Source organism: Hemibagrus wyckioides, linkage group LG16, assembly GCF_019097595.1.
Source record: "Hemibagrus wyckioides isolate EC202008001 linkage group LG16, SWU_Hwy_1.0, whole genome shotgun sequence".
NCBI lineage: Eukaryota > Metazoa > Chordata > Actinopteri > Siluriformes > Bagridae > Hemibagrus > Hemibagrus wyckioides.
The window spans coordinates 1,764,925-1,780,416 of NC_080725.1; the positions used below are offsets into that span (position 1 = coordinate 1,764,925).

Here is a 15,492-nt window from a genome sequence, read left to right on the forward strand (position 1 = left end):
AAAGAATTCCGCTGTTCTGTAATGTATGTGTGGAGATAATAAAGGCTTCTTCTAAAGAATAAATTGATCCTAGAGTCAAGGTGATATTAAATGCAGTAATTTTAATGATTGTGGGTTGTGATTTTTACTGTTGATTCAAAACTCCAGGCTTTTGTTTTTTATTCCGCTTTATTATTTTCTTTGCATATCCCAACTGAGGAAGTTGGAGTCAGAGAGCAGGGGCAGCAACCTCTGGAGCAGAAAGGGTTAAGGGCCTTGCTCAGATGACCAACAGTGGAGCTTGGTGATGCAGGGGCTTGAACCCAAACCTTCTGCTGAACAACCCAGAGGCATAGCCACATGAGCTAAGCTGGTTATCAGGTTAGAGTATGTGCACATACCATGACCATGAAACAAAACAAACATAACCACTTCAAACTGATGTTTTATTTACAACCATAAACTTGATGGTTAAGTAGTACTGTTAGTAGTAGTGACTGTTGTCTATGTCCAGTCATTAGTTGTGTATCAGGAATTTTATGTAGCTTTTAGACATTTTCAAATGAATACCCTGTACTAGTTTTTGTGGTTAGTTCCGTTTCACCTCATTTCCAGCTACTGGTCCACCACTGACCAATGGGAAGTCTGACCCATCCAGACGCAGAACACTTAGGCACATCCGGCTCCTGGCTGTGACATTTGAACTTCTGACCTAACCCTGGTGATGGCTGAACGTTTCTGTTTCATTTCTCTGAGCAGTATCTCAGACGATTTCTCATCAATGTCGCCCCCTGTCGGAATTACTGTCACATTACACAACGTGCATACGTCTCACTGAGATCAAGTTTGTTGCATCTAAAAACAGTAAATATTCCACTAGAGTCTTTTCACGGAATTTTGGCTTACATGCACAAAATAAAGACATTCATCCAAAACATAAATTCTTGTCAAAATATCAAATTCATATAATGATCCAACGGAAAAAAAAATCAAAAGGTGCAAACAAATAACCACACTTAAGAAATTCCTTCAAAAATAAAGGCATGATTTAATTGTACAAAGCACCTCAAGGTTACACCGATGAGGAAGGGCATTAAAATGGGACATGCTACATAACCATCAAGTGCTTTTTACCCTCCCTTAAATTGTTTGCACAACACTGGGATGGTGTATTTCCGAACTAACCCAAATTTAATTCAACAAATTCAAACCTAAACAAATAAAACTAACCGTTAAACCAATCTAACTGGACAGAGACAGATTATGCATGTTTACATCTGATAGTTTGGAATCAAACCTGTGTTTACTGGAAAAGATTAAAGTGTAATGTGTTAGTTTTCTTGTGTTTCTGTTTCAGGCACACTCAGTTACAGATCACTCAAACTTGATTCCTTGTGCCAGCGGGAGGTCCTTGCTGTAGTTGATGGTGCTGTGTGAAGAAACAGAAAATGTATTTTAGTCATTACCTCTTACTGATTGGATTATGCAATAATAGTTTGTTTTTGATGCCCAAGGTTAGAGGACAATGTCTAGACTGTTTTGAGCTGACAGGAAGTCTACAGTAATTGAAAAAAGCATTTCAATCAAACACTGAGGTGAATGGGTTATAACAGCAGAGGAACACACTGGGTTCTACTCCTTTTAGCTAATAACACAAATCTGAGGCTACAGTGGGCACAAACAACTGGACAGCTAAATAGTGAAACAAAAAAACCTCCACTGAGTGACTATATTGTGGGTGACTGTCTGCCCGTCTGTCTGTAACCAGCAGTAGTACTTACAGCAGTAAGTCTGCTTGCATATCCTTGAACATTTTTTGCACAGGTTTGGTACCTACCTGCATCTCTTCTCCATAAACCCAAAGGGACCATTTTTTAATTATTTTGTGTAAAATGCACAGACAGATAATGTTCATGTGCACTTACCATGTAGACCTCCTCATATACTGCTTCCATGAGTCGCTTCCTGACTCGCGTCCACCTCCCGTGTGCTTTTCCCCTCCTGTACGCACAAAAGCCACACACACTTATCAGCTGTTCCTCATAGCAGCATGTTAGCACTATAAAAAGGAATCTGTACCCACCGAAGGCTCCTCCGATTTCAGCACCGCTGGTTGGAATGTTGACATTCACAATGCCACAGTCTGAGCCTTTAGGTCTGTAGGAAAGAAAACCTCGTCTCAGTCTCGAACAAATCCCCCAAATATTGAACCCCATACAGAGTTTTACAGACTCCACGTACCCGAGCCAGCGGAATACTCTGCCCATGTCTTTAGTGAAAATGCTGCTGGAGAGACCCTGCTTAACTTCATTATTCCAGGCGAATGCCTCCTCTTCTGTCTAACAGTAAAACAAGAAAAAAAGAAAAAGAAGAAAAAAAATCTCAAACCTGAAAACTCACATGGCTGCTTAAAATAAATAAATAAAAATGTCCTACCTTGAATTTGATCACATAAAGAATGGGCACAAATGTTTCTGTGTGAACGATCGGGGCATCATGTGCCAGACCGGTGAAGATGGTAGGCTCCACGTAGTTACCAGGGCGCTCCATGACCTGAGCAGTAAATTGAGAGGTGAAATGGTTTCAGCAGAAATGCTACACATGCACAGCTGATTCAACAAAATGAACCTTTCAAACCTGTTTACATGCATGAGACCCAGTTTAAAGGTGCAGTACTGTACCTTTCCACCGCAAACCAGAGTGCCGCCCTGCTTCTTGGCCTGCTCTACAGCTGCCAGGTACTGGTCAACAGCTTGCTTTGTGTGCAGGGGACCGTACAGAGTGCTAGCTGTTGACAAACACACAAAAACACATTTGTAATCTTAGCTATTTATTGACATTGCACAAATATCTTGTTTTTCTTCATGACTATACACTGAATTAAAATATGACGAGAACCGTGATGTGACTGATTTCACTCTCACTATGCCTCAAAAGCTTCCTTTTAACCAAAATCATGCAAGTTTTGTTTGGGGAAGTGGCTAATTTTCAAGTTCTGGGGGAAAAAACCTACCCAGATTGCATTGCTTGTAATTTAAAGGTACAGTTGAAATCCTATTATTATTATTTGGAGCCTAAATTAACTTACGGTCCCAGGGGTCACCAATGCGGACTTGCTTGTAGGCTTTGATTAACCTCTCCACAACCCTGTCATGAACACTCTCATGCAGCATCTAGTGAACAAAGCGGACAAAAAAAATAGAGAAAAAGAACAAACAGTGTTTTAAAGTGATGCTCAGTTTGAGTATGTTATGAATAAGACTCCTGGGATGAACACAGCAAAGTCTTTATGATTACAGAAGGAGCTTCTCTTGTTTAATCAACTCATCTTTGCCTTTGAGTATCAGGTGTGATGCATCCACGCCTGCAGATAATGATGTGCATCCCAAATGAAGTTCTTTTGTCACTCAAATGCTACTCACCAGTCTCCTGGTAGTGGTACAGCGCTGCCCTGCAGTTCCCACGGAGGCAAAGACAGCTGAAGGCACTACCAGGTTAAGGTCAGCGTCTTCAAACACTAACAACAACAAAAACAGGATTATTCATTCTACCATCACAAAAAAAAAAAAACACAACACATTCCACCTACTTAAAAAGCCGTTAAAACAGTAACTTACCGATGATGGCATTGTTTCCTCCCAGCTCTAGCAACTGTCGCCCTGTCCAGAAAGCATAAATATTTTCATATTCAAGACAAAGCTGAGAAGATACTTTAATAGCATGTCATGTCTTCTAGGCTGAAGTGAATATCACAGACAGAGAGAAACTCACCAAAGCGCTCCTGCACCATCAGAGCCACCTGTTTGCCCACGTGGGTGCTGCCAGTGAAAGACACGAGGTCGACCCTCTCATCTTTAGCGATTGCTGCGCTATAAGAAAAAGCACATAAATAAATTTAAATAGTGTGCACAAAGAAGCAGCAATGTGTCCAAGTTACATGGATTTGTACAATCAAGGGAAAGTGCTGGATTTGATCAAACAGCCCAAAGCCGCCAAAAAAGTATTTTCTCAAAAACTAACCAAAAAATATCCAACCTGCACTATATGGCCAGATGTTTGTGCACATCTGGCCATCATCCCATTCCAGATTTATAACCTACTTTTCTGTTTGTGGCAGCAGGGGGCGTGATGGAGCGTCACTGCAGGTGGAGAGGAGCCGTATTGAAGCGGTAGGTAAGGTGCACGATTATTCTCCCCTGTCTCGTTACCTCCAACTTATTCATGTGCACACAGAGTGAGATCCTCAGACTTAAACTTGAACAAGGCAAAAGCTACAGGATGGTGGCGGACCCTTTTCGGCTTGCATTTCTTTTGGTTTTTCATTTGAACTTTTCAGATTGTGCTGTAGAAAAATAAATGTGAGCCCAGAGCTCTGCTCAGATTCTCCTGAGTCTTCCTCAACACACACACACACAATGTGTTCTACAGTGGACTCACACACCACCATAGAGGCCTCCATACTCGGCTAAACCCCGTGCTAGACTCCAACAAGCTCTCTTCGACCTGCACAGCAAGCAGCAGCTGCAAACAGCTGAGTGTCTCTAGTCACATCTGGGTGTGACTGTCAGGTGTCCACATACTTTGGCCCATGTAGTGTATATCTACTCGACCAAAATGCCTTAAAATTTACTGGTAAAATCCATGAAACAAGATGGAGATCTGGTTACTTATCAGAAAGAGAAGTGTGAAATGTCTGTGCTTGATAGAAATAATCTTGTTTGTTTGTCCATGAAGCCTTAAGCCTAGTGTTTACTGTCAACTAAAATGGGCAAATATCAAACCTGAAGAGTAGCTGTGTAATTCTTTTGTCACATCTATAAATTGCATAAATCTGCTGTCACTGAAAGTCTGGTGTAATCAGTGATTGTACACATACCCAATATCAGCTCCACCACATGTCATAGAGCAGATAGCTCCAGGAAGGTTATTCTGCTCCAACACCTCAGCTACAATTCTGAATGGACACACACACGCCGATCATGGTGAGATATAAATAAAATTCTGACAATTTTATAGCAGTTTATTGCAGTGCATGATCACAATAGTGAGCTGCTGCGCACACACACTCACTTAGTCACTGCTACACTGGTCAGAGGCGTGGTCGGGGCTCCTTTCCTGCCATGAGAAGAAGCACATATAACAGCAAAGTTTTTCAAGCATGTGATCCAGGCTTATGCAGTTTTTCTTCATGTTGAATCCTAATTTTCTAACACGTTCTTACCAGAGGCAGACGTTGCCACAGATCAGAGCGATAGCATTGTTCCAGCCGTACACTGCTACAGGGAAGTTAAAGGCAGTGATGATGCCCACCAGACCCACAGGGTTCCACTGCTCGATCAGGGCATGGCCTGGTCCTGAAAACACATTACAAAAGAGCTTATGAGTGGCCTTCTGAAAGGTTTTGCCTAATGTGCACCTGTTCTTGGTGCACAGATTGAGCCCAAAAGTGGTGCAAGGACCAAGAAGTGATGATTTAAGGGGTCTGGGGTTCAGCATGACAAGAACCAGGAATGCATCGATACCGATAGTGAATATTTGGTGCTCAATAACTTAAATTCTCAAAAAAGCTCCAATAGCAAAATCCAAATCCATGTCCATATCATGTGACAAAATATACAGCTCTGAACAGCTCTGCAAATATTTCATGATTAACGCTCTCAATCGAAGCATAGTCAACGGAAAAGGTGTATAGGTCAGTGATTGACTAATAAACATAAACATATCAGTATATTATAGATATAACAGTAATTCAGAAGCCTTCATTGTTACACTTTAAGCTCTTCTGAGCTTACAAACAAATGTCTAACTAAAAAAAAGTGTAGAGTTTTACCACCACTGATTTGACATACTTTCAGAAGGCAGAATCGGACCGCCAATCATACGGGAGAGTCCGACAGCGTAGTCACACACATCGACGTACTCTTGCACCTCACCGACACCCTCCACGTAGATCTTCCCCATCTCCAGAGATACCTAATAATACATTAACGCACAACAGTCCAGATATATACTTTAATTCTAAAGTATCGTCAGTTGGAACGCCGAGTTTCTAAAAGCAAGCATACCAAGCTGCCGAGAACTTTAATCTTTTTCCTCAGAGCATCTCCAATCTGCCTTACAATCTCCCCTCTTTTTGGAGCCGGAATCTGGAGAAAACATAAAAAAAAAAAGGGGACTCGTAAAAGAAGTTAAACAACAAGACAAGAGAAGGCAAGGCAAGGTTTTCCAGGAACATAAACAATCCACTCATCTGTGATCTGATGGTCCAACTTGAAGCAGAATTACTGTTATCTATATTAAACAGCATGCTCTTAAAACTTATTATTTTTAGGCACTGATTACGTGGAGCATCTGTCATACAGGTCCCTCTGAACGAGCTGTGGCTTTAGAATGAGTGCATTAGGATGAACCGTCAAACGTTCTCGTCGAAAATGAATCAAAACCTTCAGAGCTCTCGAACTGGAGACTGCATGCGTATTCAACCCATCAGCCGAAATCATGCATCAGCATAAATCTCAACTCCTTGGTGTTACTTTCAACTCATTTCAATTTTATTTGTAAATCGCTTTTATCAACGGACGTTTCTAAACAGCTTTACAGAATATAAGAAATATAGCACAAAAAGTTCAAGATTTATCTGGCTACTTACATCTGCCCAAAGTTTCCATGCCTCTCGTGCCTTTTGTACAGTTTCTTCATATTCAGCCAGGGTACCCTGATAAACAGAACAAACCATCTTACCATACACATTTACCCCTTTATCCACTTCTTGTATTAAAGCAGAAGGACACACACAGAGATTTCTTTATTTAAAGTACAAAAACTCTATTCACTCGCTTTAGTTTATATATTTATCTTATGTAGTGACTGAAAAAAGATCATGTCTCTACAGTTTATTGTTTCCTAAAGTGCAGAAAGGGTTCTTTGTGAAGATAATCATCTGGTGATAATTTTTTCTTTTGTATTGTAAAGACATTTGTCTGCATTTTAGTCCTGATAGATAGACAGATAGACAGACAGACAGACAGACAGGTAAACAGGTAGACATATAGACAGACAGACAGACATGTTTTATTGATCCCATAAGTGAAATTCTTGTGTTACAGCAGCTTAGTCAGTTATATATATTTACAAAGATAAAAGAAGAAGAAAAACCTTAACTACAGAATATAATTAATAAATTATACATAGCATTGCAGATATGAAACACAGTTGGTGATATAACCATATTTCTTACGATCGAGCATGAAACATGATAATGTGGGTAGAAGTCAGGTTACCTGTCGGACTCTGGCGATGGGCTCGTTGTTGGCAGGACAATACGATGTGACCACCTAGAAGATATAAGTAAAAATCAGACATGTAAAAAACTCATGCTGTGAAAGCTGACTGCACCACATCAACACACTGCAACTGGAGGATGAATGTACTCTGTGATCATACTGCACTGGGATCTACAATGGATATAAACAGGTCCTGTCATAAAGATAATTACTTCTGAACATAAACTTGTGTACACACTTCTGCAACCAGAGTATCTGGATGTCATGTAATCTTTACATGTCGTAATTTCAAGCTGAAAACTTGCCAGTATAACAATCATGTGTAGAAGTTTTATATCTATCGTATATTCATAAGAAATAACCATCACTGGGTCCCATAAGTAGCTAAAATAATACTAAAACACATTTAAATAACAGTTAGTTTAGGTTCAGAGAGCATCACTCACGTTAAAAGGGATCATTTAAAACTATTTAAAGCCCTAAGCTGTACATGGGTCATGTGGTTCAGGCAACATGGCTAACATAAAGCAGCATTTAATTATGGACACACTGCATACAGTAGACATGACACATTATATATTAAGTGATATAGATTATATAGCAATGGTGATGGAACCCCATTTGAAGTTTTTGCTGCGCTGTCACAATGCAAAAGATGATGCAACTGCTACAAAGCAAATATTAGCCAGGATGCTTGCAAAATGCTGCTCCAGATACAAGATTGCTGTAAATAATCTAAATAAAGAATGACCAGGCCGAGTGGGCCCCTGACCAGGCCGAGTGGGCCCCTGACCAGGCCAGGTGCTTTTCTGCAGCCATCCCCAGGCTCTGTGTATATATTTAGCTTTAGTCACCTGTTCTAATCTTACCTCTCCTTTACCTCCCCACGTCCCGTTGTAAACGCCATCGTTTTCTTCGCTTAGACCTAGTTCTTTTAGCCAAGAATACTTCGGCTGATTGATGAGAAGAGTAGACATGGCTGCAGTCTGTCGGATGGTCAGGGAGCAAAGTTTTTTCCGAAGTGCAAAATGACGGAAGGCAGAGAGAGCCAGCGTGCGCTGCATGGCTGGAGTAATAAAAAAAAACGCCAATGCGCATGTGCGAACCAAAGAGCCTGACGCACACGCCGCGTGACTGAAGACAGGGTTGCCAGATATTTATTAGGGAAAATAAAAAACAAAAAATAATGCACTGCAGCTACAGCGCCATATAATGGTCGGAAAAAAGACAGGAAGAAGCACATCCATTTTTCATTCACTCTGATATTTTCTTAAAAGTGCCCTACAGGGGCTTAATAAAGGTACACTATATTGCCAAAAGTTTTGGGACACCCCTCCCAGTCATTGAATTCAGGGGTTGTTTTTCAGGGGTTGGGCTCGGCCCCTTAGTTCCAGTGAAAGGAACTCTTAATGCAGTCTGTTTTGAGTGGGGAAAGAAAGAAAGAATGAAAGAAAGAAAGGGAGAGACAGAATATCACGTGTGATTTATATGCGCCTGTTTTGAATTTTTTCTCAAAAATTTACAAAAAATTCAAGCCCCCCTCAGCCATCATGATCGATACGGTTCGAATCCCACCTCAGACAAGGATTAAATATCGCATTCAGTTTAGAAATGGCAGAACTGTTAGTCTACAGAAACATTCCTGCTGTCAAAATGAGTCAAGCTTTAAATCTAGTGTAGTTAGTTGATTTCGATTATTTAATTAAATATAATTAAATAATTGGCTTCTCAGTACGTACTATAGTAAGTCACTCCGGATAAGGCCGTCTGCCAAATGCTGTAAATGTAAACACTGTGGGAGGCCAGACCATATGATTTATGGTCCAATTCTCCACACAAAAATACACACTGTAAGAAATTTCTTTTGGTTGTGAGTTGAAATTCCCAGTATCAGAACACACAATATGAGGTCAGTAAAATTGCAATAAATTAGATACAGATGACAGTACTAGCGATGTCCAAAAATCTTTTATTCAGATCTCAGTGTCTGCATAGTGAATGTGACTGGTGCAACAATATTCAAGTGAAAGCCACCAAAAGGGGAGCAGTGTAACATGATGCAAAAGTTTTATTTCACATGCACTTGATTCATTCCTGATTCCACGCATCATAAATCATTTTTTGTTTAGACAATGTATTTTAATCCGATCTGTTGTTCTCATTAATAAACTGATCTATGAAATATTTTAAAAATCATATTTGCTTAAATGACAGTGCTCGATTCAACTGAAATGGATTTAATCTAAATGTAAATTATTTAAAAGCAACTATAATGTGAAATAAAATACAAGACGAATCTAGTTTTTGGCAGAAATCAAAATTATTAAATTACAAGACCCACACCCTCCGTTCGTACCAAGGAAAAATGTTTGATCTGGCAACACCGACTCCTACACCGTTATTGGTCAAATCCCGACTCTCCCACTCAATAACCAAATTAGATTAGATAAGATAGAAAGTCACTCATTTATAATAGATAAAGGAACTAGTCAATCTCTGAGAAAGAAAAATGCACAAAATAACATCTTAAATAAAAGAAAATCAATAATAAGTGAATAAAAAATGAATAAAATTCAAGTCGCCCCCCCCGCCATCAAGATTATACCGGTTCGAATCCCACCTCAGACAAGGATTAAATATCGCATTCACTTTAGAAATGGCAGAAATGAGTCAAGCTTTAACTCTTGTGTAGTTAGTTGATTTCGATTATTTAATTATCTGCAAATTATGGCTTCTCAGGACCTACTGTAAGAGATATTGTCTCTCTCTTTTTTCAAAGATAAGAATAATACAGCACAAGACACACACCATAACAATATACATGAGTGATAAATTATCATATATAATACTTATCATAATAATAATGGAAGCAGCGCAACCGAGAGAAAAGCTATGGAATGTAGAGAATAGACTATTGGGAATAATTTAATACACATTCATGGAAAAATATATTAAATATATTAAAATGCAAGTCAGTGATTCAGATCACTGCTGTTTAAGGCCAGCAGAGAAGGCCTTGCTGGCCCTGACGGTCCACCACTGCTATAATGTATTTCTAATACAAATCAACACATGATAAACAACAACTTGGCGCGCACGATTTGATTGGCCCATCCATTTTTTGCCGTGGGCGGGTCCTTCGTGAACGAACGCGATTTGGCGGAGAAAGATGAAAACAATGAAAACATGAAAACGCGAGAGATTCGATTGGCTCACTACGCGTCGGCTAGTCTTATAGTCGTATAGTACATATATTGTGATGCACAATTCCTTTCCACAGCAGAGTGGCGCAGCGGAAGCGTGCTGGGCCCATAACCCAGAGGTCGATGGATCGAAACCATCCTCTGCTATCTTTATTTCTTTTTTTGTCCTCTAAATAAAAAAGGTCTCGCCTGCAGAGTAAATATTTGTACAACTAACAGTGTGTTTATTTTATTTTTATGTAATTCTACGCCTATTTTAGATTGTTTTGCTTATTTTTTGCACCATAAATATTATTATTATTATTATGGAATTTTACAGTTACGGAACACAAGTCCCAAGTTTCAAACGATATATATATATATATATATATATATATATATATTGTGTTATTGCGGTTTGATAATATGTAGCACAAGAGTCTAATCTATTTTCTAGGATGCCTTACTAGTTCTTCTTCATAAATGATGTGATATGTTAGCAACTGTGGTGTTAAATTTTTCAACCAGCTTCTCTGTTAAACATTCATCGGTGAAAACAGACATATATAACAGTACTCGTAACACACTGTTTTGTAGGTCTTGCTGTAGTTTTTATCCGGTAATGAGAGACGAGCGCGTGGCGTCGCTGTGCGTCCAACTTCCGTGTAACTTCCGGGTTGAAGAAATGGCGGGTCACACCAACAGAAACACAATGGAGAATCTAGAGGATGGAGAAATAAGTGGCTCTGATTCGGAGACAGAAATGCATTCAGTTAACCGGCAGCAGGTAAGAATATAAAACGTGTATCCATTTCCCCAGGGCAGTGTTTTAGACATGTGTATGGCTAGCTTGTTTTATAACGTTAGCTAACCAGGTTACCTAGGTCAATAAAGCTTGCTAGCTAGGTAACTATTAGCTGTGTATTTTTTCCACTCGCGTGTTTAGCTGCTTAATTTAGTGCCCTAATGAGTGCATATAACATTGTTTTAGCAACAGTCCTTTCGACCTGTATGATTAGCCATGTCCACTCAGAGTAAGACATCCGATTTCTGCTTGATCCTGATTCTTCAAACGTGTTTCCAGTCATAACCTATTACACTGTATTCTTTATCACTTGTCCTGTTTACTGTGTTTCAGTAATTGTGGGTAGGATCTAAACAGCAAAGTAAATGACTACAGGAAAAATATCGGCTGTTTTCCATTTCTGAAAACCTGTTGTAATCCTTTTACAGATGCCTTCTGCAGGTGTTTTGTCAGCCCAGCACTTCCAGAGCAGAGATCGTCCACACACAGCTCCACACGTCACCAGCTACCGTAGCTCCATTGCAACCGACTCCAGTGACAGCGACTCGGACGAAGAGGCTGCGCTGTGGAGACGAAAGCGTCAGAAGTGCACCAACGTCCCTCCGCCTGTTCCTCCCACAGCTTTCGGAGGTACCAGCACTGTCGCAGGACCTCCAGGCCGCAAAGTGAACAACATCTGGGGCTCCGTGGTGCAGGAGCAAAGCCAGGAGGCTGTTGCGGCTGAGCTCGGCATCATGGGAATGGAGGGGGGGATCACTATGGACAGCCGCCAGTGTGAGACATACAACTACATACTGGCACGTAAGCTGATGGAAAAGGAGAAGCAGGAGGAGGAGCATGGCATGGAGACCATGCTGGAGGAGCAGCTCGCGGAATACATGCAGCACGGAGTACAGAACAAGAGCGATGGCCATCTGAAGAGGAAGCGGTCAGTCAAGGAAAGGCTGGGTGATAGAGCTGAGATGGACTTTAAAGGGCGATATGAGATCACGGTGGATGACCCTAAGGATAAAGTGATTGAGGAAATCGCACACAGGTGCAGAAAACCTCAGTTAATCTAAACACTTAAGAAACTGAACTGCGTGAGTTGGTATGCCGTGTTGTATTGCATGATGAATGTCTTCTCTTTCCTTCTCAAAAGGTTAATGGAGCCAAAGATGGAGTTAATAGAGCGTGTCGTGAATGTGATTGGCACAAAGAAAGCGATAGAGCTTCTGTCAGAAACTGCAACGATTGAACAAAATGGAGGTCTATACACGGTGGTAAGATTTCAAATCTGAATAACTCTCAAAAATCTGACAAAACCGCTCAGTTACATTGTTTAGCAGCAAAGGCTGTTTAACACAAATCAGAATTTAGTTTCCTCCTGGGAAACTTCCCTACTACTTGCCTCTGAGTTGCACTGCTGAGCTTGATCATTTCTGCTCACTATCCTTTGACACATTGATCTGGTTAGCTTTCACATCGCAGTGCCCAATCTTATCCACAAAGGGCCGCTGTGGGTACAGGTTTTCATTCCAATTACACAGGAGCCACACCTTATTCCACCTGTTTAATCAGTTGATCTTGGCTTTCAGTAAGACTCAGATTTCTGGCTTCTGCTTGATTAAATTGAAAAGCTGCACCCACACTGTCTGGAAACTTCTGCATTAACATATATATATATTTGTATTTGTTTCCCTCTCATAGGATGGCAGTAGAAGGAGGACACCTGGAGGGGTTTATCTGAACTTGCTGAAGAATACTCCTAGTATTACTCAGGATCAGGTTAAGGTATGATGAGAAGAGAAGAGAAGAGAAAGGACCATATTCAACAAATATTAATCTTGATACATTATACACTGATCAGGTATAACAGTGTGAGCAGTGAGAGGTGAAGTGAATAAGACTGAGTATCTCCTCATCATGGCACCTGTTAGTGGGTGGGATATATTAGGCAGCAAGTCAACATTTTGTCCTCAAAGTTGATGTTAGAAGCAGGAAAGATGGACAAGTGTAAGGATTTGAGTGAGTTTGATCAAATTGGACCAAAGGACCAAATTGTGATGGCTAGACCACTGGATCAGAGCATCTCCAAAACTGCAGCTCTTGTGGGGTGTTCCCGGTCTGCAGTGGTCAGTATCTATCAAAAGTGGTCCAAGGAAGGAACAGTGGTGAACCGGCGATAGGGTCATGGGCGGTCAAGGCTCATTGATGCACGTGGAGAGCGAAGGCTGGACCGTGTGATCCGATCCAACAGACGAGCTACTGTTGCTCAAATTGCTGAAGAAGTTAATGCTGGTTCTGATAGAAAGTGGTTTTGGCAGCAAAAGGGGGACCGATACAATATTAGGCATGTGGTCATAATGTTATGCCTGATCTGTGTATATGTAGTTGATATACTAATTACCTCTTTTTAATGACCAAAACACATGGCTAATTTCCCACAGAGTTATTGACCTAGTCACTAAAAATTATAATGGTTATGATAAATTAGGGTAGTTTTAAAAATAGCACTAATGCAATCTTAATATGTAAATAATCTCAGTGAAACATGTAAGATGTATATGAAGAGGGAGAAGGGGATTACAGAGTAGCTACGTCAGCCCCATCGTCAAAAATGCTCGAGTTTCTCTTTAACAAAAACCTTTGTTTCCTAGGAAATATTCCATGATGAGAACCAGAAAGAGTATAACAACAAGAAGGCAAACAAGAAAGCAGCCAAGCAGCGGCAAAAATACTTGACGGCCAAGAAAATGAAGCAAGCGATCGGCACTTTGAACCTGCAGGAGCACGATGATGTTTCTCGGGAAACATTTGCCAGTGACACCAACGACGCTTTGGAGTCCCTGGAGGACGGAGGGGAGGAGCAGGCCGAGTCTGCGCAGGGCACAGAGGAAGCGCCTGTGGTTTACAACTCGAATGACCTGGAGGTCTTCTGATGCTGTTGGTTGTCGAGATGAGTGGATGTGTAGACAATTAAAGTTGCTGTCACTATGTTCAGTGATGTGGGCTGAGCAGATTAGATTTCATTCTGACATGGTCATTTCTTTTCCCCTGTTTCATGTGAGGTTAGACATGGCAAGTTCTTACGCTCTGTATAAAGGGCTGTGTGTGTGTGTTAACAAGCTCGGAAACCTTAGCCTACTTTCACACTAGGTGTTTTTCCCTGTACGAGTCCTTATGGGAAGAATGCAGAATGGGATCCTTACAGGATTTCTTCCCAAAGAGGAAAAGTTCATGTTTAGTGAAAAGCTATGAGTGATTTTGTTCATGAATTAAGGTGTTGCTTCAGTTGGAAAGATTTCAACGTCAGTATATTTTTCACGTTACAGTCTAGCTAGAGACGACAAAGTTTTGTGACGGATGTTGGTGTCTGATATCATAGACCAGTCCTGGTATAAATCTGGATAGTGGTTTAGGACAGACACTGCAGATTTGTTTTTCTTTTTAAAGCCTAGTGTGAAAGCAGCCTTATTTATGACACATTTATAAACCAAGAGCTTTTATGCAGTATACTGTTAGTGAATCCAGTTACAACGATGCACTTTCACTTGCCCACTCGTTTCCTGTTTCTTTTAATATTAAACGGATGTGCAGATAAGTTAAACCTAATCATGCATTCTGATTGTATTAAAAATCATAGTATAAAGAATATACTTAATACTACATGGAAAAGTATTGACAGATGTTATGATATTCTACTTAAGGCAAAGCAACACTCTGAGCATCTGCCCCAGTCTAGTCGTAATGATGCTTCATCATCTTCTGCCTGGACATTGAATACTCGTGTCCAGCGAGTGTTTTGGCGATGTGCCGTATAAATGTTATGTTTGCTACTGAATTTTAAAATAAAGTTCTATTTACAATCCATTTTTTTTAAGCTTGTTTGACATGCTTTTCGGACTGTCCTGTAAAATATAACAAAATGTGCTAAAGTTAAGGATTTAAGAATATTTTAATGTACTCAGACTAATCATTAAGAAGTGTGAAAAGCCTGTCTGTTTTTTTCCTCCTCTATTTTTTTGTCTTGTCTGCTGTCACGAAGTAACCGCCTGCTATTATATTACTACATGCTTGGTGTACCTAAGAGTACCTCAGTGATAGTCAACAGTCTTTGATGTTAAGACTCTGTTTCAGTTGACCCACAGTTCTCTCTCTCTCTCTCTCTCTCTCACTGAAAGCATGAAAAGGTCCTTTTACGGTTCAGCGCTGAAGATGATTCATCTAAGTTTAGCTCCGTATGTTTTTTTTTTCTCTCTAC

General features: G+C 40.4%; 2 protein-coding genes and 1 non-coding gene across 3 annotated transcripts; 2 read left to right on the top strand and 1 right to left on the bottom strand.

The window, feature by feature from the left end:
* Positions 1-1,007: 1,007 nt before the first annotated feature.
* aldh7a1 (aldehyde dehydrogenase 7 family, member A1) lies at positions 1,008-8,348 on the bottom strand. The gene is made up of 18 exons (XM_058411984.1): positions 8,132-8,348; positions 7,260-7,313; positions 6,629-6,694; positions 6,045-6,125; positions 5,829-5,952; positions 5,201-5,333; positions 5,050-5,094; positions 4,856-4,933; positions 3,751-3,848; positions 3,597-3,638; positions 3,402-3,496; positions 3,068-3,152; positions 2,661-2,767; positions 2,416-2,532; positions 2,221-2,318; positions 2,063-2,136; positions 1,905-1,980; positions 1,008-1,408 (listed from the first exon to the last, which is right to left on the bottom strand). Exons 1-18 carry the CDS (start codon positions 8,324-8,326, stop codon positions 1,354-1,356), a joined length of 1,623 nt encoding a protein of 540 aa, XP_058267967.1. The 5' UTR covers positions 8,327-8,348; the 3' UTR covers positions 1,008-1,353.
* Positions 8,349-10,540: 2,192 nt separating this feature from the next.
* Positions 10,541-10,612, top strand: trnam-cau (transfer RNA methionine (anticodon CAU)). Its single transcript has one exon. It is a non-coding gene; the product is annotated as a tRNA-Met (tRNA).
* A 439-nt stretch (positions 10,613-11,051) lies between these two features.
* phax (phosphorylated adaptor for RNA export) lies at positions 11,052-15,101 on the top strand. Its single transcript, XM_058412724.1, has 5 exons — positions 11,052-11,231; positions 11,678-12,285; positions 12,391-12,511; positions 12,939-13,022; positions 13,889-15,101. Exons 1-5 carry the CDS (start codon positions 11,067-11,069, stop codon positions 14,168-14,170), a joined length of 1,260 nt encoding a protein of 419 aa, XP_058268707.1. The 5' UTR covers positions 11,052-11,066; the 3' UTR covers positions 14,171-15,101.
* The last annotated feature ends 391 nt before the right edge of the window (positions 15,102-15,492 follow it).

What these genes read in the sequence shown, in the direction of transcription:
- aldh7a1 (XM_058411984.1), bottom strand. Translation starts at nt 8,326, where the DNA reads ATGCAGCGCACGCTGGCTCTCTCTGCCTTCCGTCATTTTGCACTTCGG. An exon ending in GATGGTGCAGGAGCGCTTTG is followed by an intron (nt 3,639 to 3,750) that starts GTGAGTTTCTCT and finishes CTTTCTGGACAG; the next exon opens with GGCGACAGTTGCTAGAGCTG. An exon ending in CTCTGGTTTGCGGTGGAAAG is followed by an intron (nt 2,533 to 2,660) that starts GTACAGTACTGC and finishes TTTACTGCTCAG; the next exon opens with GTCATGGAGCGCCCTGGTAA.
- phax (XM_058412724.1), top strand. Translation starts at nt 11,067, where the DNA reads ATGAGAGACGAGCGCGTGGCGTCGCTGTGCGTCCAACTTCCGTGTAAC. An exon ending in ATTCAGTTAACCGGCAGCAG is followed by an intron (nt 11,232 to 11,677) that starts GTAAGAATATAA and finishes ATCCTTTTACAG; the next exon opens with ATGCCTTCTGCAGGTGTTTT. An exon ending in ATTGAGGAAATCGCACACAG is followed by an intron (nt 12,286 to 12,390) that starts GTGCAGAAAACC and finishes CCTTCTCAAAAG; the next exon opens with GTTAATGGAGCCAAAGATGG.